The sequence below is a fragment of the Macadamia integrifolia genome, chromosome 5 (genome assembly GCF_013358625.1).
Source record: "Macadamia integrifolia cultivar HAES 741 chromosome 5, SCU_Mint_v3, whole genome shotgun sequence".
Classification (NCBI taxonomy): Eukaryota; Viridiplantae; Streptophyta; class Magnoliopsida; order Proteales; family Proteaceae; genus Macadamia; species Macadamia integrifolia.
The window spans coordinates 41,179,613-41,202,411 of NC_056561.1; the positions used below are offsets into that span (position 1 = coordinate 41,179,613).

A 22,799-nucleotide genomic window follows, 5' to 3' on the forward strand; every position below is an offset into this window, starting at 1 on the left:
CTTGTGAGGTTTCCCTGACTTCGCTCAAGAGGTCTAAATTCGCCCGGAGTCCTTTATCGTTTTCTTCTTCATTGTAGTACTGAATCCAATGGGTTACGACCCCTACCTCCACCGGAAGTACAGCTTCGGTGCCGTAAGTTAGAACGAAGGGTGTTTCTCCGGTGGCCGACCTCTCAGTTGTGCGGTAAGCCCAGAGGATATTGTACAACTCATCTGCCCATAACCCTTTGTCATCATCCAGTCTCTTCTTTATTCCTTGGAGCAGGGTACGGTTGGTTACCTCTGTCAGCCCGTTGGTCGGTGGATAACCGGCAGATGTTTTCCTGTGGTCAATGCGGAGGGCATCACAAAACGAGCCAAAAGTTGGGTTGGCGAACTAAGTTCCATTGTCCGTTACCACCACCCGAGGGATTCCAAATTGATAGACTACCGCTCTCTGGAAGAAGTTCCTTACATTCTTTTTGGATATCATCGCCAGTGCTTCGGCCTCTGCCCATTTCGTGAAGTAGTCTACCGCCACCACTACAAACTTCCTTTGTCTCGTGGCCAGAGGAATGGGATATTGTACAACTCATCTGCCCATAACCCTTTGTCATCATCCAGTCTCTTCTTTATTCCTTGGAGCAGGGTACGGTTGGTTACCTCTGTCAGCCCGTTGGTCGGTGGATAACCGGCAGATGTTTTCCTGTGGTCAATGCCGAGGGCATCACAAAACGAGCCAAAAGTTGGGTTGGCGAACTAAGTTCCATTGTCCGTTACCACCACCCGAGGGATTCCAAATTGATAGACTACCGCTCTCTGGAAGAAGTTCCTTACATTCTTTTTGGATATCATCGCCAGTGCTTCGGCCTCTGCTCATTTCGTGAAGTAGTCTACCGCCACCACTACAAACTTCCTTTGTCTCGTGGCCAGAGGAATGGGCCCAAGATGTCCATTCCCCACATGGCGAATGGTATCGGGCTTGATAGGGACGAGAGCTCGGTAGAGTGCTGCCTAGGGATGGGGGCGAACATCTGGCATTTGATGCACTTCCTGACTAACGATTCTGCGTCCTTCCTCATTGTTGACCAGAAGAGGCCCTGCCTCAACACTTTATGTGCCAAGGCCCGGGCTCCCAAGTGTTGGCCATATATCCTTTCATGCACTTCTCGGAGTGCATACTCGCCATCGGCGGGGTTCAGGCACTTGAGGTACAGCACGATGAACCCTATTTTGTACAGCGTCTCGTCCTTCAAAAGGAAGCGTGCTGACCTCATTCGTACTTTCCTTGCCTCGTCCCTATTCTCTGGGAGCTTTCCTTCCTTAAGGTATTCGGTTATGGCATCCATCCAGCTATGGCCGTGTTCGCCTACAGGTAATACCTCTTGGGGTCTTTCGGTACTCGGCTGTGGTAGCACTTCAAAATACACCAATCGTCCAAGGTCTGCGAAGTCGAAGGTGGCCAACTGCGACAGTGCATCTGCACTAGCATTCTCTTCTCGTGGCACCTGCCTTACCTCGAATTCCTTGAAGGCTGTTATTCTTTCTCGCATTGTCTTCAAGTACCCGGCCATCCTTTGTTCTTTGGCTTCGTAGTCTTCATTCACCTGTCGTACCACGAGCTGTGAATCACTATGCACCACCAGCTGCTGTACCATCAAAGCCCGTGCCAGATTAATTCTGGCTATTAACGCTTCGTACTTTGCTTCGTTGTTGGAGGCATCGCAGTCGAACCGTAGGGCGTACTCGATCTTGAAACCTCCGGGGCTAACCAATATGATCCCTGCGCCACTTCCTGCGCTGTTGGAAGCACCATCCACGTATAATGCCCAAGCCTTTTCTTCTCGGTCCTCGGAAGATTCCTGGGGATTGTCAGAGAGCGTCGTCTCGGCTATGAAGTCTGCGAGGGCCTGTGCTTTTATTGCGGCTCTCGGTTTGTACTGGATGTTGAATTCTCCCAACTCTATGGCCCAGTTTACCAGGCGACCGGACATATCCGACCGCTGCAGTATCTTCTTCAGGGGCTGGTCTGTGAGCACGCATACCGTATGCGATTGAAAATAGGGCCTCAGTTTTCTTGCCGCTGTTACCAGGGCGTATGCCACTTTCTCCGTCTTTCCATATCTTGTTTCGGCATCTAGCAGGGTTCGGTTGACGTAGTATATCAGCCTTTGTTGCCTTCCTTCTTCCTTCGTCAGTACTGCACTTACAACTACTGTTTTTACAGCAAGGTACAATTGTAAGGTATCCCCGGCGTTTGGCTTTGTCAGCAGTGGGGGTGCGGCCAGGTACTCCTTTAGTTGTTCAAAGGACTTTTCGCATTCCTCCGTCCACTCGAACTTCTGGGATCCCTTCAAGGCTCTGAAGAAGGGGAGGCATCTGTCAGCCGACCAAGATAGGAATCGCCCTAGGGCGGCGACTCTGCCTGTTAGCTCTTGGACTTGCTTCACATTTTGGGGTGATATCATATCTTGAATGGCTTGTATTTTCACCGGGTTGGCTTCAATTCCCCTCTCCGAGACAATGAAGCCGAGGAACTTTCCCGAGGCTACTCCAAATGCACACTTTGCCGGTTCAGCTTCATGCCGTACCGCCTCAGCACCTGGAACGCCTTTTCTAAGTCTTGAATGTGTTGTTCCGCCTTCAGGCTTTTTACAAGCATATCGTCCACGTATACCTCCATGGTTTTGCCGATCATCCCCTTGAAGATTTTATTCATCAACCTTTGATAGGTGGCCCCTACGTTTTTTAGCCCGAAGGGCATGACTTCATAGTAGTACAGTCCTCCCTCGGTCACGAAGGATGTGTTCAGGACATCAACCTCTGACATCTTGATCTGATTGTGCCCCGAGTACGCATCCATGAAGCTCAACGCCTCGTATTATGCCGTGGCATCAATGAGGAGGTCTATTTTCGACAGGGGGTATCCGTCCTTCGGGCAGGCCTTGTTCAGATCGGTGAAGTCGATGCAGATCCTCCACTTTCCATTTGCCTTCGGGACCATCACCACGTTGGATATCCACTCCGGGTATTGGATCTCGCTGATGAACTGGGACTTCAACAACTTCTCTACTTCATCTATTTTCTGCTGCCTTTCGGGGGTGAAAGTCTTCTTCTGTTGCACCGGCTTTTTTGCCGGGTTGACATTCAGATGATGCTCTATTACCTCTCGATCTATTCCAAGCATGTCTGAAGCCGACCAGGCGAAGACGTCAGAGTTGTTTCGGAGGAATGAGACGAGTTTTTCTCGTTGTTGCCTTGGCATTGTAGCCCCGATCTGGAATTGCCGAGCGTTATCCCCCTCTTCGGCCTCAACTTGTACCAGATCCTCAGCCGGTTCCCCCCATTGATAACTGGGTCATCGCTCAGATCTTCTATCAGGAGCACCTCGCCCACCTTTTCTCTTCCCCACAAGGTAGTGGCGTAGCACCTCCGGGATGCCTCCTGATCGCCTCGACATTCACCGACCCCATTCTTGGTTGGGAATTTTATCTTGAGATGGGGTGTGGAGACGACAACCTTTAGTAGGTTCAAACCAACCCTCCCTAATATGGCGGTATGCCGAGGTAATGCCTACTACCAGGAAGTTGATCATGACTGTTACTTGGTGATCTCCGGTGCCGGCTTTTACTGGCAACTCAATCGATCCCTCCACTTTTATTGGGACGCTGGAGAATCCTTGCAACGGGTGTTCGACTTTCTTTAACTTTCCCTCGTCCAGGCCCATCTTCTGGAAAGCCTCAAGGAACAGGATATCAGCTGAACTGACGTTATCCACTAAGATTCTCTTCACTCTGCAATCCTCTATGGTCATGGTGACTACCAGGGCATCGTCGTGCGGAGTGTGCACCCCTTCCAGATCATCGTTTGAGAAGGAAATAACCGTCCCCGTCCTCGCCTTGTTCGACCATTCAGCCACATATACGCTTCTCGCATAGGCTTTTGCTTTCCTGGCCGAGACTGAACTTTCTCCAGTGGCTAGGCCTCCACAGATTGTCGCTATAACCCTAGTTGGGCTCTTATTCTCATCCCGGAGGCGATGGTCAGCTTCCTCGGGTGTCCGGTCCCTTTGTCGTTCTGATTGCCTTTGCGGGCTGGCCCCCTTCTTTCATAGCGGCCTCTGCCATCTCTCCGACGGTTGTCCCTACGGTCATTACCGTCTTGGGCATCCTCCTTTTTACGGTCCACGAATCGGCCTAGATATTCTCTTCGGATCATTCCTTCTATTTCCCCCTTGAGGTGCCAACAGTCTTTGGTGTTATGGCCATGGTCCCTGTGGAAGTGGCAATATCTGTCCATATTGCGTCTCTCGGGGTGCCGTCCCATCTTCCCTGGCCACTTCATGGCTCTGGCATCCGGGGAGTCCTTTATCTGCATCAGTACATCCGTTCGTCTCCGGTTCAGGGGCACGTATTTCTTGAACTTCCTTGGTGGACTGGGTGCCCGACCGCGCTCAGACTTTCGTCTTTTGCCTTCTTCGGAGGGTTTGTCGTCGCCCCTTGAGATCCTTTTCCTTCCCGTCTTCCTTTCAGCTTCTTCATCGGCTTGAAGGGTTTCTTCCATCTGGATGTACTTATCGCACCGAGCTCTCAACTCGGCCAGGTTCCTCGGTGTATGCTTCGCCAAAGACCTTTTCAGCTTCTTATCCTTGACGCCTCCTAGCTGGGCTGTGAACTCTTCTTTCGGGTCCAGACCTCTGATCGTGATCTCTGTTGGAAGCGCTTCATGTAATTCCGCAGTGATTCTCCTTCATGTTGCTTGACGTTGGTCAAGTTCAACGTGGTCTTCTGAAGGGGTTGACTACTGGAGAATCCCTTCACGCAGAAGTAACTTAGATCGCTGAAGCTGTGGATCGAATTCGTCGGCATATGGTTGTACCATAGCCTTGCCGCTCCTTTGAACGTCAATGGCAGGGCGCGACACATGATGTTTTTCGAGACTCGATGGAACTGCATAGCGACCTTGAAGCCTTCCAGATGATCGACGGAGTCCCCAGACCGGTCGTAGGTGTCATACTTTGGCAGGCGAAATCCGATCGGGAGTGGGTCCCTCATGAGTCATGACCTCATCAGCTAGAGCCGTGTCATTAGTGAGGTCTGGCTCGCGAGCTCCCGTCTGATTTTCTGCCACCTTCTTGATCTCATCTTTTAGGTCCAGGATCATCTGCTTTAACCCCGAGTCCTCATGTCTCTGTTCGTCTCCTTGGCGTGGTTCCCCATGTCGGTCTCCGGCGGCACGCCACGTCTTTCCCCTGGGTGCGGGACTTTCCCTCATTGCTCGGTTTCGAAAATTATGACCGGACCTTATCGATCCTGTACTGCTCCGGTCCTCGTCTCGAGCTCTCTCAGGCTGGATATGGGGGCCTGGCGGTGCTTTGCCGGTCTTCTAAGAGACAGCTTTGGAGACCTCCTTCATTGCCTCGGCCATTCGGTCATATTTCTCCTGGAGGGCTTCGAACTGCTCCCTTGACACATATTCCTGCGCTCCAGGAGGGGGCGGAGGATTACTATCTCCGTGCACCGAATATCCGGCCGAACGCTGGTACCTCGCCGAACCTTCCCGATCATCGTTTCCCCTTTCTCGTCCGATTTCTGTCGAGAGAGGGAGCCCTCCTGAAGGTTCCTCCTCCCCTATGTTCATGTTCGATGCTGCTCTTGTCTTCTTACGATTGTAGGTTCTCCCCACCATTACTGTCGTTCCCACGGTCGGCGCCAATTTGTTGCTGCCAAAAATCCGTATGAGCTGATCCTGCACAAATACAGAAGGCAGAGGCCCGGATGTTTATCCGGGGTTAGTCCTCCGACGCCCAAGTTAGAGATCGGCCGCACAATTTTTCACAAGGGTAATGGTTGAGGGTTTTTCTGCATACCTTTCTTCCTCTGCTCGGGCCCTCTCTTATAGTCCTTAGGGTTTAGGGTTTCTCTTTTCCTTGGAGGAGTCCTCCTCGGGTCCGCCTCCTTTCCTCTTCGAGTCCTATTCGGATACGTCTTATCCACTTCGTGGGGAATATTCTCTCCACGTAGTTGACGCGGTCAGACTCCTTGCAGACTCTAACAGGTGAGCGACACGTGCCCTCTCCTTAGATACCACGTGTTCTTACCCTACTGGGCAATCAATTTGGCCGTATCATCAGTAATGCAATAAAACTCCCCCAGCTCCTTCTGTGACTGGGTATCATGAAGGTTACATAATCATTAGCATGCATTGCTGAGTTAATATATACTTCCTTGGATTGAGGTCTGCTCACTTTAGGGCAATCACCAGATAGGAATTTTCTATGGAGATTGTCTTTCGTTGTTTGATATGCTAAACCTTTGTGCACACAGGGCAAGGTTCGAAATTTCAGTTTCAACCTCAAAACTGAAATATTTCGGGTTTCAACAGAAGTTCGACCTAAACTCTACATGTTTTGGCTGGTCATTTCGGTTGGCCATTATGGTGGTCAAATGGCTATATTTTAGCATTTCAGATCTCTAATTAAGCATTTCTAAATGTATTGGAACCTTTAGATTGTTAAAAAAAAAAATACCCCAATTTGTACCCTAGGTTGGTAGTGTACACCATACCCTATTGTATACTTTCTCAAATATGGCGTATTCTACACATAATTTAGTGGCACAGAATTCAATGAAAACAACTAAAATATGCATTAGGAATGAAGAAAACCATTTAATATTACACATTGTCAAAGTTTTACGAGTACTAGTGATGCAGTAACAAGGGTTTACACAAGGAGAACCAAGACCAAGGTCGACCCAAGTGGCTGACTGGGTCGACCCAGATCTGGTCCAAGTCAGCCCATGATTTGGGCTGTTGATGGGGTTACTAATTAGTCATTTAGTTAGTAATTTAGTTTCTATTTTGAAGTCTTAAATTAGTTTCTAATTTTCAGTCTTAAATTAGTTTCTAATTTTCAGTCACAAGACTTTCTATTTTGTAAGTTTCTATTTTCAGATTTAGTAACTAGTTGAGTTTCTAATTTTTAGTTTCCTATTTCAGTTTTTGGAAACTAAAGTTAGTTTCTATTTCATGTAACCCCTATCACTATTATAAATAAAGCTATGACTCTTTTAATTAAGCACGATTTTTACAATTAAAAACAAAGTGAAGCTTCATGCTGCTGCCGCTGGTTTTTCTCCATGGCTAAACCTTTGTGTTTGATCAAGGGTTAGGGATTGGTGTGTGATTTGATCGACACTCTGCGGCGAGAAGTCCGGGTGGGTATTTTCTTTTCTGGTTCTCTTATTGGATTCTCTCCTCCAGCAGTACAGACAAGTAATCTGAATTTTCTTCAGAAATTTCTGGGTTGGTTTTCTTTGTTTTCTTTCCTATCGGCCTAGCTGTTTTTGGAGAACCAGCCACCCGATTGCTTTGAGATTTTGGTCGATTGTTAGGACCATTAAGAAGGGGACTCGATCCAAGTTTGGTACTGATCAGACCATGGGTTTGTCAGTTTCTGAGTTTTCTTCAGTGCTGGTCGATGGTGATTTCTGCCCAGAAATTATTGCCTGATTTGTGTTATCTGCTACTGTTGGTTGCTGCCTATGTTTTTCTGAGGGAATGGACCTGCTATTCAGTATTCCGATTTGTTTATTTGTCACCTAAACATCTGTTATTGAAGATTCTGAACTTGTTAGGATTGATTGCCTGTTCTCAGAACCTGCTGTCCCAGAATCGAGTTCTGATTTTGGTTCTCTGGTTCTGCTATGTTTTGATTCTGATCCTACTTATTCAACTACTCTAATTTTATTGCTGGAGCTTCTAATTGTTGATGCAAACTCTGCTTTCTGAAATTCCTGATTGTGGATCTGATAATTCTGGTTTGTTTAAGGACTGTTGTTGCTGTCTATTGTTGGGTGGTTATTTGGTTGTTCTTTGGTTTATAATATCCTGTAGTTTTGGGACTGGTTTTCAAATCTATTCCTACATTAACTAGTGTACCAATGTTACAAGTAGTCAAGTATAAGTGTACAGCCTAGGTTAAAACACCCCTACGAAACCGTTCCTTCAATTCTGTGTCAGTGCCACAGAGTTCCGAGAAGGCTTGAACCCTTTAGGGGAAAAGGGTTTGCTTCTAAATTTGAATCTTATACAAATCTTGCTCAAATGCAGATGCGTTGTAGTAGTCCCCAACACTTTGTTCCAGCAAGAAATGTAGATGATTTGGCCAAAAATTCCAAATATAGGGTCCTTTTTGGAGTCCCCCCCCCCCCTTCCAACAGGTGATATCACTCAAAACTTATGTTATGGTTCGACACTTCGACTCATTTCAATTGAAACAGTGTGGTTTTATAGGGATTGTTTGTACCAAAACTGAGTTGAAACCAAATTTCAGCTAAAATGCTGAAATTTCGGTTGAAACCCTACATTCCTACTGAGTTGCACCCAATAATTTTTTAATATTCGTCGAAGCCGAAATATTTTGTGAAATCTTGGGGGTTTCAACTGAAATCTGGAACCATGCACTGAGGAATGTTTTAATTTAATGGAAGCCTTGTTCTGGTGTTGGGAGATATATTAGGTAAGGTGGATCTTAAAAGGAATCACTGCCCAGTTGGTACACTCACAGACTTGTAATATCGGAGGATATCTCCTTTGTCGTTTGCTTATTTATTTGTTCTTAGGGTCGAGCACATGGATCCAAGCAAAGACAAGGCAAAAGAAAACTAAAGGTTAAAGGAAAAATATTACCAAGAACATTAACAAAATAGAACACAGCTATAGGGGGTCTGCCACTTGGATCTTAGCCCTCCACTCCGCTCTATTCGAGGCCATACTCGGGATAGGGCCTAAACTGTAAATGTCTTTCCTCACAACCTCTCCTATGGTCATTTTCAGTCTGCCTCTAGTTCTTTTGGATCCTTCTATCTTAATGAGGCCACTCCTCCTTACTGGTGCATCTAATGGCCTCCGCTGAACATGGTCATACCATCTAAAACGACTTTCATGATGCTTATCATGAATTAGGGCAACTCTCAAACCCGTTGTAATACTTTTATTCCTTGCCTTATCCCTCCTAGTTTTCCTACACATTCATCTTAACATGCTCATTTCCACTACACATAGCTTATCAATATGCCTCTTCTTCACTGCCTAACATTCTGCCTCGTATTTCATAGCCGGTCGCACGACTGTCAGATAGAACTTTCCTTTAAGCTTTACAGGAATGCGTTGGTCGCACAAGACTCTAGACGCACCTCCACTTCATCCATCCCACTTTAATTCTGTTTGCCACATCATCTTTAATATCACATTCTTTATTAATGAAAGATCCCAAATATTTAAAACGGTCACTTTGCGTTATCTCTCTTCCTTCAATAGCTGCCACGTCATTATCCATCGTAGTGTGACTAAAGTTACACATCACATACTCCGTCTTTGATCTACTTATCTTAAAGCCTTTTGATTCCAAGGTTGATCTCCATCGGTCCAATTTAGCATTGAGCCAGTTTTAGTGTCATCCAATAAGACAATATCATCCGCAAAAAAAGATACACCATGGGACCTCACCTGGAATGTTTTAGTCATCTCGTCCAAAACAAGCTCAAACAGATAGGGACTTAAAGTCGACCCTTGGTGTAGCCTACTAGAGATAGGAAACTCATTACCTTGACCGCCCTTGGTTCTCACACTTGTTACCATATCATCATATATATCAATAAAAGTATTACTCTCTTGCTTTATATTAATTGAAGATGAATAATCGCCATTAAACAAAAAATTGGGGGGTGGGGGTGGGGGTGGGGGAAGGACACAATATCAGGTGCATCATCAGTCTTTGGGTCTCTTTCTCTTGTATGATCTGCAAGGAACTTACCATGGTGGTTCCTTTTTGCACTAGTTGTGGCGACAGATGATGAAAAGATTGCAGAATGCTGTCGAGGTTTTGGGGCTGATGTGGTAATGACATCAGAATCTTGCCGAAATGGTATGATTTTTGACTTGTTCACTTGATTAAACTTCTTATTTTTCAATTCTGGTTTATGGATCACTCACACTGTTTGTTTGGTTGGCAGGCACTGAACGGTGCAGTGAAGCACTTCAAAAGCTTGGCAAGAAGTATGATATTGTTGTTAACATTCAGGGGGACGAGCCTCTCATTGAACCTGAGATAATAGATGGAATTGTTAAAGCGTTGCAGGTAGTGGGCGACTTTGGTTTTGCAGTACTTTCTTGAGGAATTATTATGGTGGATGACCTCGTAAACATAATTCTCACATGTGGAGAACGACGGAAAATGGTTGTTTTTTCTTGATGTCGTCTTAGTTTTTATGGGTACATGCAGAAGAGAATTTGATACTTCGTATTTTGAATTCCTACTTGGCTGCTAAAGGATGTGAAAGAGTTGAAGTTTGTTATACTAGATGCTGAGTGGATGAAGTTTTGTACCTTGTTTCCATGTTCGACAACAACAACAACAACAACAACTCAGCCTTATCCCAACTAAATGGGATTGGCTATAAGGATCAGATCAAAGGCAGCAAAAGGAACAAAAAAAAGATGTAAAAATTGGTAAAAACTCACTCACCTAAATGGGGTCGGCTACATGGATTCTAGCCCTCCAACAAGAACAACCTAGTGCATGAGGCTCCCGATACTGCAGGGTTTGGGAAGGGCAAATGTATTCAACCTTACCCCCTGCTTTGCAGGAGAGGTTGTTTCCAAGTTTCGAACATGTGAACAACATGCTGTAGCAGTGCAACTTAACCATTGTGCCACATGCTCTCCCACTGGATTCTGGCTCTCCAATTGGGTCAATTTGAGGTCATACTTGGGACAAGACCTAAACTATGCATGTCTTTCTTCACCTTGTTTTCATGTTGCTTAACAAAAATTTTGGCCTTCTAGTATTATCTTTCTTGTGTACAAGGAATCTTATCTCTCATTTTTTTAATCAGTAAATCAACTTTCAATCATGACCTGACCCAAGCTTTAGAGAGGAAAGGACAACTTCTTGTTTCTTTGTGTGGTACCTATGACAAGTCAAGAAAAGTATTTAGTTTAGTGCCCTATGACCCACATCATCTAATGTATTTTGTTGGTATTTTGCTTGACTCTTGGGATGAATTATTGAACTTTAGATGATTGAGCCTTCATTGAATTAAACCTTCATTGAAATGCAGAAATTGCTCAATTTAAATTAATATTTGTGCTGTTTTAATAAAAAGCATCATTACTTGCATCATTTTTTTTGGATGTGATATTGCATCTAATTTGTTTGGTTTGATTACTAATGTAAAACAAATCAATTTGCAGGGAGCCCCTGATGCCGTGTTTAGCACTGCAGTCACATCCTTAAAGCCTGAAGATGGATTTGATCCCAACCGAGTGAAATGTGTGGTAGATAATCATGGATATGCGATATATTTTTCAAGGGGGTTGATCCCCTATAATAAGTGAGTCTTGAGTTTTTGCTAGCTGGGTTCCAACTTTGTGTAGTATTTTTATACTGATTATCTGTCTCCAAATTAATCCATAGGTCTGGGAAACTCAATCCAAGCTTTCCTTATCTGCTTCATCTTGGTATTCAGGTATTAAGCGTCAGTTTGCTTGTACGTTATTAGCTTGAACTTGCTTATTACAACAATGCATTCCTTCACGGTTGTCTACATCCGTTACCTTGCAGCAGTTGCTTATTGCCTTCTAAAACTTCCTCTCTTTTGTCTTGCCAGAGCTATGATTCTAAATTTTTAAGGATATATCCAGAGCTTCCCCCTACTCCTTTGCAGCTGGAAGAAGATTTAGAGCAGCTTAAAGTCCTTGAGAATGGGTACAAGATGAAGGTATTGTAGGAGATTTCAACAGTTTATTTGTTCTCTTAGACTCTTACTAATGTTTTTTCCTCACTTCTCTCACATCTTTCAATTAATTTTGACATGCCAATGCTTCAAGCTTTTAGCTTAGGTAGCTTAATTCTTGAATCTTGGGTATCTACCTGTCCTGCATTTAAATTTTTTTTTATGTCAAACTGCTTCCACTTTTCATGTTGTAATTGAAAAAAAGGCACATCTGTGGTGTCAAACGGGACAATCTTGGTGATAACACTTGAATGTCAAGCTATTCCTGTGCATATATGCGATCTGGATTACAGTACAACTTCTTATAGTAAATATTTTATAAACAAATTAGCTTTTATGGCTAGTAATATCTTGAAGAGTTTTCGTGGTTTATGACAATTACTTATAACTAGTATTTGTATAATGAATAAAATTTCTTCCCACCCCCCCACCCCCCCCAAAATGATCATTAGTTAATGAGATATTACTATGACTTTCAATCATGAGAGCAGATCATTTTTACATATAGGAAGTAGGAACCTTGTCATTTTTCTCTTTCTTGTGCTGTCTTGTCACATAACGAATGAGAAAGACAATGATAAATTTTAGGGAAAAGGTTGGGCATGCTGCTGGGGTGCCCAGCCTCTCTCTCTCTCTCTCTCTCTCTCCTTTGGAAATAATCCCTTGCATCCCAGGCCCACCATTGGTTGAGCTGCTAGCTCCAGAAAAGCTAGCAGTGTGCCCAACCATCTCCCTCAAAATGGCCAAAAGAGATGCAAAGGTATAGTTAAAATGATTATCTTGAAAATTAGTAATTCAAATTATTACTTCTATCATCATTCCATTTTTTCCCCCAGAATCTGTCAATTTCGGATAGTATGTCCTCACAGGTAAAACCTATCCAATATATATATATATATATATATATATTCACAGATCAAAGACAAGTTCAATTATGGCCAATCACTATATACTTTTCACCTGTTACTTAGAAGCCCATTCAATAACTTTTTTTATGCTAGAAAAATATCTTGTAACAGAAGAGTATCAGTTATTGTTGACCAATAGTTCATGTTAGATGATGGATTTTCATGAGTGTAAATATGGCTCACTAGTGGTAGTGAATCCTCCCCAACTTTTGTTTTTTAACCTTACATCATTCAAGTATCACTTTTCACATGCAGTTATCTGTATGAGAAAGTCAGTAGTTATGGTGACCATTGATTATTTGTTACTTTATAATTTTTTATCTCTTGGATATTCTGATTTCTGAAAGTCGTTACCCTGGTATCTTTTGTAGGTGATTAAGGTTGACCATGATGCCCATGGTGTGGACACTCCAGAAGATGTTGAAAAGATAGAAGCTCTTGTGCGTGAAAAAAATTTGTCGTGATCACAGAAAATGCTGATGCATAAAAGAAATGCCATTGGAAGCAGTGGATGACAGAATAGTATAATAGGAAAATGCTGAGAAGATAGTCTGATGCATGATAATGTACCTGATGACTGTTGGAAGCTGTTACCGAAGATAGGGTCTGATTTTTTGAAGGTGCTCAGTTTTGCAGTTTTGAAGGTTGACAGAATGGTTTGACCGCAATAAAAAAATTGGTTCTTCCATTGATTCGTTTATTGATTTGTATGTACAAGTGCATTGTGGGACATAATAGTAGTAGAGATTTGCTATAGACAGACCAAGAACCTCTATTAGTTTTAACGGATAGGATGTGATTTTGTTCTATGTGAATTCAAGTTCAAATTTCCTGTATACATTGTCGGATTGATATCTTTAATCCATTGGGGTAACTTGGAGGAGGGGATTGCCGGTGCATTGACAAGGAAGCATTCTGTGGGACAGTTTCAGTGAGGAGTTTAGGGCTGTGAGATACGTAAAAATGGGATCCAATCCCAAGTTCCCATGTCTATATTCTACAAACGATTGTAAAATTTTCTATTTGAGTTTTGATTTAGGTTAACGTAGATTCCCTTTATTACCTTTGCAACCAGACACAGCCTGAATGAATCCAAATTCTAACTGATGTGCCCTTACCTAAAGCTGCATTGCGTTTATTGGCTTCACGGAATTATTTCTTCTTTGTTTGTTTGTTTGTTTGTTTTTCACAATCAATCGTTTACTTTTGTGAGAGAATCTTTTAGGTGGAAGTCCCTGAGACGTGAAAAACTGTCCATCCTCATCATGGTTCTAAAAGCGGAACGTTCAGGATCAGCTGGATTGCCGATCCAGACCGATCCAGAATGATATTGGCTTTGACTGATGCCATTACCGTTCCCGAGTTTTAGAACCTTGATCCTCATTGGTTCAAGACCATGGTGCTGTAGTTCTTCTTCCATACTAACATTAGTCATTTGAAGAATGTTGATTAGGAGGAATGGGGAGAGGGCTAGAAATGCATCCCCAGTAAATAATGAACATGATCCAAGGTCAAGCTATGAGCTATCCAATATTGATTACCAATTTAAAAGCCTTGCCTACTGATAACCTACCAAAGAAAATATTGAAATCCAAGTTTTGTTCAAATTGGAATCCATGAACCATGTACAGATTGGGAAGAATCAAGAAAGATAGACGTCTAAAGAACAAAAAAAAGGAACAGCAGAGGAAGCGGTAGACGTTCTCCGTCCTGAAGACCGGGAATAAAAAGGGTTAGATCTGCATCCGTACCTGATCAACTGTAAATAAAAGCAGAGGCTGATTCCAACAATTGAACCACAACTGACACTGTGCCGGAACAAAAGTTCAACAAGGACTCACCATCACTAAAATGGTGTCAGATTAGAAGGGCAGATCTTAACCAAAATTCTAAAATGAAAGACTACAGGATCTACATTACTGTCAGGGCTTCAACAATTAAAAGATTCATCAATAGAACTCTTACTATCAGTTAATTTTTTTGTCAAGTTAATAAATACATGAATACGGATGAAGTTTAAAGAAATAGCAAAGTGCTAAATCTGATACAGAAGTTTTTTTTTTTTTTTTTTCTCAACTTTGTAAATAGAGTTTATTTGGTGGAAGCATATTAATGTTGATTTCACTTCCCCTGTTTTCTTCTCCCACGCAATAATGCGTAGTTGCTTTAGAACCTGGTGTCATGGTCTGCTTTTTGCATCACCTAATGCAGTGTGGCATCATATCCTTCTAATAATGATAGGTGTAATCACTGTACATATGGGCTGTCATGTTCAAGGATTGGAGCATAGCTTCTCCCCGTCTGTTGAAGTTAAATACAGAAATCCCACCATTATTTACATCAATTGCACGAAACCTGTACCAACATAACCTTGGTTAGAATACCATTGTTCAAAGTGATGCAACACAACTAAGAGCTCTTTACTACTATACCACAACAAGAAGGCATAAAAGGAAAATTCACTACGAAGAAAACTAAGATAAAATGCATTAGAACTTAGAAAGCCAAAAATGCATGTAGTAAATTAGGGACCAAATTCATAGTGGTAGCACTGGGACGGCATGCATCTCCTAAGCCATTTCAGTTACAAATGTTTACTGTGCTTATAACTTGAGAAGATTTTGATTATTTGAGCTTTAAGGGTTGTAGACAGGGAAAATTTTTTTAACTTGTTCATCTTGCCTGAGCTAGGTTTTCTCTCTTTCATTCAAAAGAGTGTGGTATGGTCCTTCTGTGTAAGGTGTGTCCCAAACAACTAGAATCACATTGGTGATTGGAAAAAGTTTGGTTGTGAGCCATTGAAAAAAAAATTATTTGCAAGGATTTGATTGCTACCCAGGAAAGCAATTGAAACAGTGGATACGTGTATCTCCTTGGAAGTGGATTTAGGGAAGGTTCCTGAATAACTATAAATCTTTTGTCTCCTAGCTTGTTTCTCTTATCCCCTTACATTATGCTTTGACAGTGTCAGATCAAACTTTTGTTTAAACTTCCGGATCTGCAAATTCTTAGAAAAGGTTGAGCCTCTTCTTTTTTAGCTTGAAATTTCCAACTAACCCACTCTTGGGTTGCCTATTGAACCTACAATGTGAGGACCAAAAGAAGCACTCTCAACGCTTTGCCTCTGATAGTATAAATGCTGGGTCATTGGGAAACCCCTTTGGACAGGTCCCATGATGCAGATTTCACTGCAGGAAGAGGAGAAAGAAGACTGGCTGCTGTTTGAGATCAGGACTTTAGTCTTGCCTTCTTAAAACTGAACCAGTGGTTCAGTTACTGGGTCAGTCCAATCGTGGGGTTTAGTTCTGGTTCTTTCTATTTTTATTATTTTATTGCTGTTAGTTGACTGGAATACGATTTAATCAGTCCTCAAAAGAGTTAGTTTCCTTTTATTATTAATGGTATTTGAGCCAGTTTGGGAGACTCCTTCACAACCTGCGGTTGGGAGTTTCCTAGTTATTTTCTGTTTATTCCTTTTCTTTTATGAAGGCATGTAAGGGAAAACAGCATCCATGCTATGCGTTGAATGAAAGCTAGGCTTCTGCCTTTGGTTCTGTGGTGATTCAACACCTTTCTGCTGTGGTGATTCAGTAGACTAGCAGAGGCCCTGGAAGTGATTCTAAGTAAGACTGGCAGTAAGTCCAGTTTAATTTCATTTTTAACATCAATATACTGATCTGAAATGCCAGATTGGATCTCTATTGTCGTAAACGTTTTAGTTGATTTCAGAAAACCTACTTCAGTTACACTCCCTAAATTTCTGGTTTACTGAATCTGAATTCTGTACTCTGGGTTTCAGTTCATTAGTCAATATGTAATTATTGACATATGTGAATGCTGGTTTAAAGCCCTGAATCTGTCCTGTGATTGTGCAGAAATTTAGTTTTCTTATTCCCAGTAGGATCACTACCAAACTTGGCAAAACTGTTCTACCATTAGAAGAGTCCACTTGACCAAGCTGAAATCAGACCTATCTTTTCTCAGATATTTAAAACCTCGCTAATCTGGTTTGTCCTTTTTCCTGCAATCCTGTCGTAAGCTGATCTCCCACTGGATCTCATTGGTTCGGAGTTAGCGTCTGCATTATCTCATCTAGGTATCACCTAGACCCAATTAAGACACAGTCAGAATAAGGCATCACACAACATGAAATATTTCGAAGGGGTCTTTAGCAAATAAATATGTATTCTTCCCTCAGGCAGTATCATATGAAAAACTCTTCAGAAGTATTGTATTCACAATTTACAAATGGGAGGATCATTTCCATTGTCCCAAAAAAAAAAAAAACAGAGAGAAAAAACCAAATTAGTCATAACATTAATATAGGTTTTTGACAAAACCAAGGCTTAAATGGCTAAGTCAATACAATTGTTTCACAAAGCTAGGAAATAACTGCTCTCACAATAATGGATCCTTTCTCTAGAATTTCACTAGGTTCAATGTTTTAGAGTTAAAAGATGATATGTTTCATGTTTCCAAAAAACACTACTGAAATAATAAAAATATTATAATGATCTAAAGTAATGGGACAATGGTTACCATTTAAAAGGCATTTGTCTACATACACCACATAAAGGTTTAGGGCACTGCATGTTAACAATGTTATTGTAACAGTTTCATTAAAACCAAGCATAAAATCACCTCTCTGGGCCAAGACCAAGCGCAGTGCAAACCAGTGCTCTCAAGATTGACTTGTGTGTAATAACCAAAAAGTTTTCCCCCTGATGAAACAAAAAAAGGTACAAGGAATGGTTAGGAGAACCTTACATCTTGAAAAATCAATTTTCAGTAAGGCCACCAGGGGAGGGAAGCTCGAGGAGCTATAAAAGAGCTTACTGGTGCGGATAAGATTTCCATCCATGCTTCTTGAGCTGTTCCCCATAGTTTCCTAATAGGGTAGATACCGTTCACACAAAAATTAGCTGGATCTTCTCTCCACATATGATATTCCTCTGGATAATTCTTCCTAGCATCCACTGCCTCCAAATTCTGAAGTTGATTAAGTGAGGAAGTGCATGTAAAATTGAGAGAAAGCATGTGATCAAGGAAAATAAAATAAGAACTCACCATTTTTCATGCCCTCTAGAAAGAACAGGTGGGCCTCTTTCAGTGAATCAAGGAAAACCAGAGGTTCTTCCTTCCCTTTCCATAAAATTTCAGCAGTTGACTGCAGCAAACACCACAGTTGAAAATTGACTCTGAAGCAAGCCTTTCTAAGAAGTTTGCTATTGAATCCACTTAGTTGTAGTAATCAAACCTTGGCACGAGAAATAGGACTAGAGAAACACTGGTCAAAGGATACATTTTCTAAAGCTCTCCTACACTTCTCTGCCTGTCTTGCTCCAGTATCTGTTAAGATGGACAAGTTCGAGCTTCCCTAAACATGAAAATATAAATAGGTTACAATGCATCTCAAGATACGAAGATAAAAATGAGAAAGGCAACTGGTCCATAGAATCCTTCAATAATCAAAAAAATTTGGTAATAAGTAAAAAATAAATATGGCTGGAAGGGGCTAAAATAATAAGTTTGAGCTTCCCTAAACCCTAAACCCTAAACCCTAAAATGACCTCTAATACATTAAGATGAGAAAAATAAAATGAAAGGATTGCCACTAGATAGGGTTCTAGAAGTTTATTCCCTAATTATAGCCTGGGTGCAATTATGATGGTTAAGAACAGTATATGTCAGCAGGATTCTTTTGAATGTCTGGACAAAAACATCTGGTAGATTTGTTCAAATCTAATTGAAAGTTAAATTCTTACCCACACATGTGTTCCACTCCATATGATACCATTATTACTGTTGGAGTTAGTGTACCTGTTTAAAGATTGCCCTTCTTGAAATATTTTGGTGTCGATCAATCTGAAGGAGAACTTTTGTGAGATCTGTGATGGTGGCAGAGGGATCCGATTCATCCAAATCTTTTGTAATGTAAATTAGATGCTTTTACATCTTTTAGCATCTATTAGGGCTTCTATATGTAAATGTGTAAATAGGAGAAAGGGGTCTATTTTTGACCTAATCATGAATCTCCCTTTCTCTCCATCTATTGCAATCTCTCCTCTCTCTCTCTCTCTCTCTCTCTCTCTCTCTCTCTCTCCCTTCTGTTGCAGGTTTGAGAGTATCTCTCTCATTCTTTCAACAATTATTTAAAAGTATTTTTTCTCTCATTTCTCTTTTCACAACTTTAAGTGACTTGCTAATTAAAATACTAAGCATTATTTGCATCAAAACAAAACCCATTTCTCTTTTATTTGATTAGAAGAAGATCATTAAACACACACACAAACAAAGCAGTACAGGGAGGTATTCTTGATGTATTTTTTCCTTTCCTCAAAGACCTAGTGGATGTAAAATGTCCTTTTCTCCATGAGTTCTTCTATTCTGTGAAATAAGAATTAGTCAGGTTACAAACTCTAGTGTTATCCAGTACCTTAAAAGTATAGTCAAAGTTAGGTAGCTAAGAGAGTACAAATATAGACCAGGGATGGGGCAATCTCCAGTTCGAAGAAACAGCTCTCATGCTCCATATCATAATTTTATCAGACAGACTAAACCTGGGAAAAACAAACCTGAACCCTGCTTTCTTCATTCCAAGAGCTAAGGCCATGCCTGACAAGGGTCACCTTTTTTGGTGAAGACAACAATTCATGAGTAAGCGCAGTTGTTGCTCCTTTGAAATCGTATGCACCACCAGTCACTGAAGAGTCTTTATCAAGTTTCTCTGTCGCATATGCATTGTAAAAAACCATTTACATTTTGGATTCAAGAATATCTAATAGACTCGAATAGAAGAAAGCTGGATAAAGGGAAAGAAAATTAGCAAATGCAATGTCTTCAATTTGCATAAGACCATTTCTGATCATATCTGAAATCATTTACTTAGCATAAAAGACTGTTTCAATTGTACACACTAATTACAGTACAAAGTTTGCAAATAAGAAAGAACTTGATAAAAGACTGTTCATATACACTGTCTATTCAAAAATGCCCAGGAAAAGACTAAATTTCGTAGCAAGAAATTGAGAAGGGAAAGGAGTGAAAAACATAGGCTTGGCAACCAAATTCCTACTTTGAATTATTCATCTGAATTTTACTTCTCAATATGCATTTATCCACCCACATCAGGATGAGGGACAGCATTCCTTTATTATCCGTATTGCACTCTAAATTAAAACATCAAATTTACTGCATGGAAATCCTTTTCTCTTTGGAGGCCAGATAGGACCCATCAGACCAACCATTTTCATTTTTCACCTTTCAACTAATGCAACTTTCATTAATAGGATTTTCTCTTTCTTAAATGATAGTGTGGAGACTGCTTTGCGTCCATTATCTGTAAGACTGACCAAAAGTTACACTCTTCAGGCAATTTCAACCATTGAAAGGTAATTGAACCCATAAACCACTTGCAAGCTTTTTCAACTGTCAAAAAATACAAATTTCTAATGCGGAGTTTCTTTCCTTTGCTATTAAATGATGTATTCCAAAAAAGACAACCTTTCCCTCTATTCATTAAGAGACTGACCCTTTTTTACATGCCAGGGTAATGCAACCATCTTGCAGCTAATTCCTAGTCAGGGTATTGGGAACTGCATATCTTTCATCACAAGAAAATCAGTTAACTTATTAAGAAATTTGGGCTGCAAAGAAAGATCTGCATTTCCTAAAGACATTTTTGTCTTGCTGTGCTTAGTAAGATGGTTGGCATTTTGAACATATTTATATCATCCAAATAATAGAGTAGCTCCTAGATTCTGTCCTATATGGTGCATTAAAGTCTAAACTAGGAGCTAAAGTCTGTGGTATTTAAAGTAATATCGAGTCATAGCACTAGACTGCCAGAGTACACTAAATGGTATGTAGTATGTTCAGATAGAATTCGAATGTTTCATTAAAGCACATGCCATGAACACCTACCAACAGAAATTTCTTCATGATGGCTTAACACAAGAAGCATGTAGCTCAAAACCCTGGAAGCCACAATGAATTTTGTATGTAATATTAGAAAATCCAGTAACAAATGAGTACATCCTTCAACCAACAGTAATTTCAGCTTATTATAATAACCATTCCAAACCAAATAGAGCTTCAGCAGAAAATAACCCACTCACCAATTCTCTCAGTTATGACTCATACTAACTGAAGAACTGAATCAACCCATCATTAAGAAATTATTATACCAAACAGATGTAAGAGGGTTTTGTTGTCTTGTAGTCTATAAAATGGACCATATTAAAAAACGCTCCAAAAGCACGATTTTTAGATTCATGGTCAGACAGTTCTGTTTTCTTCAAAATCTAGTGGTTCAACACCCAATTTTAATGAACTTTTCTTATTACCAGAAGAAGCATCACCTGTTAAACCTTTTGTAATAGCAAAGTGGCCTCTTGGGTACTTATGATTTTCAATTCATGGATACAAAATGATAAGTATGCTCTGGTTTCTTTCTTTCTATTCTACTCTTGAATCTTTGCAGAGTCACAAGTTCAAGTCCTTAAGTAGGTAAAGATATGGTCAATTTACCAGTAGGAACAGAGACATCTGGATAAGAAGATGAGCACCGAATTGTTACAGAGGTCGATGGACGATGCTGAAGAATTCGAGGGCGTTCATCAATAAACGATTTCAACCCAAAGGGGCTATTCACGACGAGATAAGCGCACCTCATCTCTTGGAAGCTGATCTACCTTTCTGGGTCTCTGGCTGCGTTTAAGCGCTTTGCTTTCAATCCCAGATACCTAGTAACCACACTTTTCCGGGAAGAAATTCTCAGTACCACATTCCTGGAAAAACAGAGTAATATTTAGTGGCCCAACCAGGCAACCAATCAAGATCATTGTAAATCCGGAGCTATCATCCTAGGCCACTTATCCCGATCGATGATAAGGCAAAAGAATGGAATTACTAAGATTTTAAAGTTTTGTTTATTCAAATGGCTGTGATTTAATAGATATGAAGAGAGTAGGGAAAATAACAAAGATACTAATAATGTGAGCAGGAATATTCGAAACTCAAGGAGGTAGCAGAGTTGACAAGGGGCCTATGCCTTTGAAAAAGTTGAATGGTTCTCATTCAACCTTGGTATGATGTGGTCCTTTCGATTGTAGGGGCAGTGTTAAGTCAGCATAACTAGTCAACTTGAGGGCAAAGTCAAAAGGTACTATAACCTTGGTTAATAGTCATGTAGACTTGTCCATCCTATTTTAAAAATGAGAGTGAGTTCTCTATCTGGAAGTGTGATCCCTAGGGGTGTAAGTTTAGCCCTGATGATCCGAACCTAACCCATCCTGAGCCTGAACCCTATTTAATCCGACTATGAGGGCCAACCCGGCTCAACCCGATCCAACCCTGTGTGGGGTTGGGTTGGGCCTTGGTTAAGGCATAGAAAACCCAACTCGACTCTAACCCACCCTGAGTTTAACCCTAATTATTATTGTGCTTTGTAGAATGCAGGTGTCTCTCCTAGCCAATGGAGTTTCTTGTTGTTGTCATTGAGTTTTTTATATAACAAGAATATGATAAAGAACAATATAGCCAAAAGAGAGAGCATAAAGCCAAAGGAAAAACCCACCTCTGAAGAACAAGTCTTGTTTCTCTCTTACATTGGAATTTGCATTCACTTTTGAGTTCCCTATTGTAGTAAATAGAATTATTGAAATTTAGAATTTAAAATGTTTTTTTTTTTTGTTTTTTTTTTTAACATTGGAACATTGTACATATTGACAGGAAACAACTCCACTTGCCTAATATTTTGGGTTGGGCTTGGCCCACATGGGCTTCCATTGTGGTCAAGATTTAACTTAGCCCATAATGTCATTGCATCCTGTTGTATGAATGAAGAAAGTAATTAAAAAAGTATAAGGAAGCTTTCCTAAGCTTTTGAAAAACCAACAAGAGAACTTCATTAGTAGAAGGGGCCCTTTCTCTTTAGAGTCTTAGCACATGCCAACACTTTGAGGAATTCAGGGGGCGGAGGGTCAGTTACGATCAATGTTTTTCAGAGTTTGAAGGTAACAGAGTGGTTTGAAGAATTGAAATTAGAATTGAAATCGAAATTAAATCGTATCTATCGGAATGTGATTCCACTAAGAAGACTAGCTAGGGTCAA

General features: G+C 41.2%; 2 protein-coding genes across 5 annotated transcripts in view; one reads left to right on the plus strand and one right to left on the minus strand.

The window, feature by feature from the left end:
* LOC122079286 (3-deoxy-manno-octulosonate cytidylyltransferase, mitochondrial) overlaps positions 1-13,521 on the plus strand; it is a 21,983-nt gene extending 8,462 nt beyond the window's left edge. The window contains exons 3-8 of the mRNA XM_042645636.1: positions 9,821-9,907; positions 9,996-10,120; positions 11,236-11,375; positions 11,459-11,510; positions 11,652-11,762; positions 13,057-13,521. Of these exons, the coding sequence (XP_042501570.1) occupies positions 9,821-9,907; positions 9,996-10,120; positions 11,236-11,375; positions 11,459-11,510; positions 11,652-11,762; positions 13,057-13,149 (608 nt within the window). The 3' untranslated portion in view covers positions 13,150-13,521. The remainder of the gene's footprint in view (positions 1-9,820; positions 9,908-9,995; positions 10,121-11,235; positions 11,376-11,458; positions 11,511-11,651; positions 11,763-13,056) is intronic.
* A 1,234-nt stretch (positions 13,522-14,755) lies between these two features.
* LOC122079287 (probable 2-carboxy-D-arabinitol-1-phosphatase) lies at positions 14,756-21,559 on the minus strand. Of its 4 annotated transcripts, XR_006140402.1 has the most exons (8): positions 21,215-21,557; positions 19,261-19,412; positions 17,943-18,062; positions 17,753-17,852; positions 17,522-17,661; positions 17,327-17,406; positions 16,656-16,788; positions 14,907-15,040 (listed from the first exon to the last, which is right to left on the minus strand). XR_006140402.1 is itself a non-coding variant. In XM_042645637.1 (7 exons), the coding sequence occupies exons 1-7, from the start codon at positions 21,357-21,359 to the stop codon at positions 14,914-14,916; spliced, it is 864 nt and encodes a 287-aa protein (XP_042501571.1). In that variant the 5' UTR covers positions 21,360-21,553; the 3' UTR covers positions 14,756-14,913. The 4 variants fall into 4 exon arrangements, 3 of the variants coding, with proteins under 3 accessions (XP_042501571.1, XP_042501572.1, XP_042501573.1); XM_042645637.1 differs by lacking the exon at positions 16,656-16,788 and having other exon boundaries at positions 14,756-15,040; positions 21,215-21,553; XM_042645638.1 differs by lacking the exons at positions 16,656-16,788; positions 17,753-17,852 and having other exon boundaries at positions 14,756-15,040; positions 17,522-17,674; positions 17,988-18,062; positions 21,215-21,555.
* Between the last annotated feature and the right edge of the window lie 1,240 nt (positions 21,560-22,799).

Coding starts and splice junctions, on each gene's coding strand:
- LOC122079287 (XM_042645637.1), bottom strand. CDS start 21,359: ATGAGGTGCGCTTATCTCGTCGTGAATAGCCCCTTTGGGTTGAAATCG. Junction 17,853..17,942: donor GTCCTATTTCTCGTGCCAAG/GTTTGATTACTA, acceptor TGTTTGCTGCAG/TCAACTGCTGAAATTTTATG. Junction 17,662..17,752: donor TCTAGAGGGCATGAAAAATG/GTGAGTTCTTAT, acceptor ATTTGGAGGCAG/TGGATGCTAGGAAGAATTAT.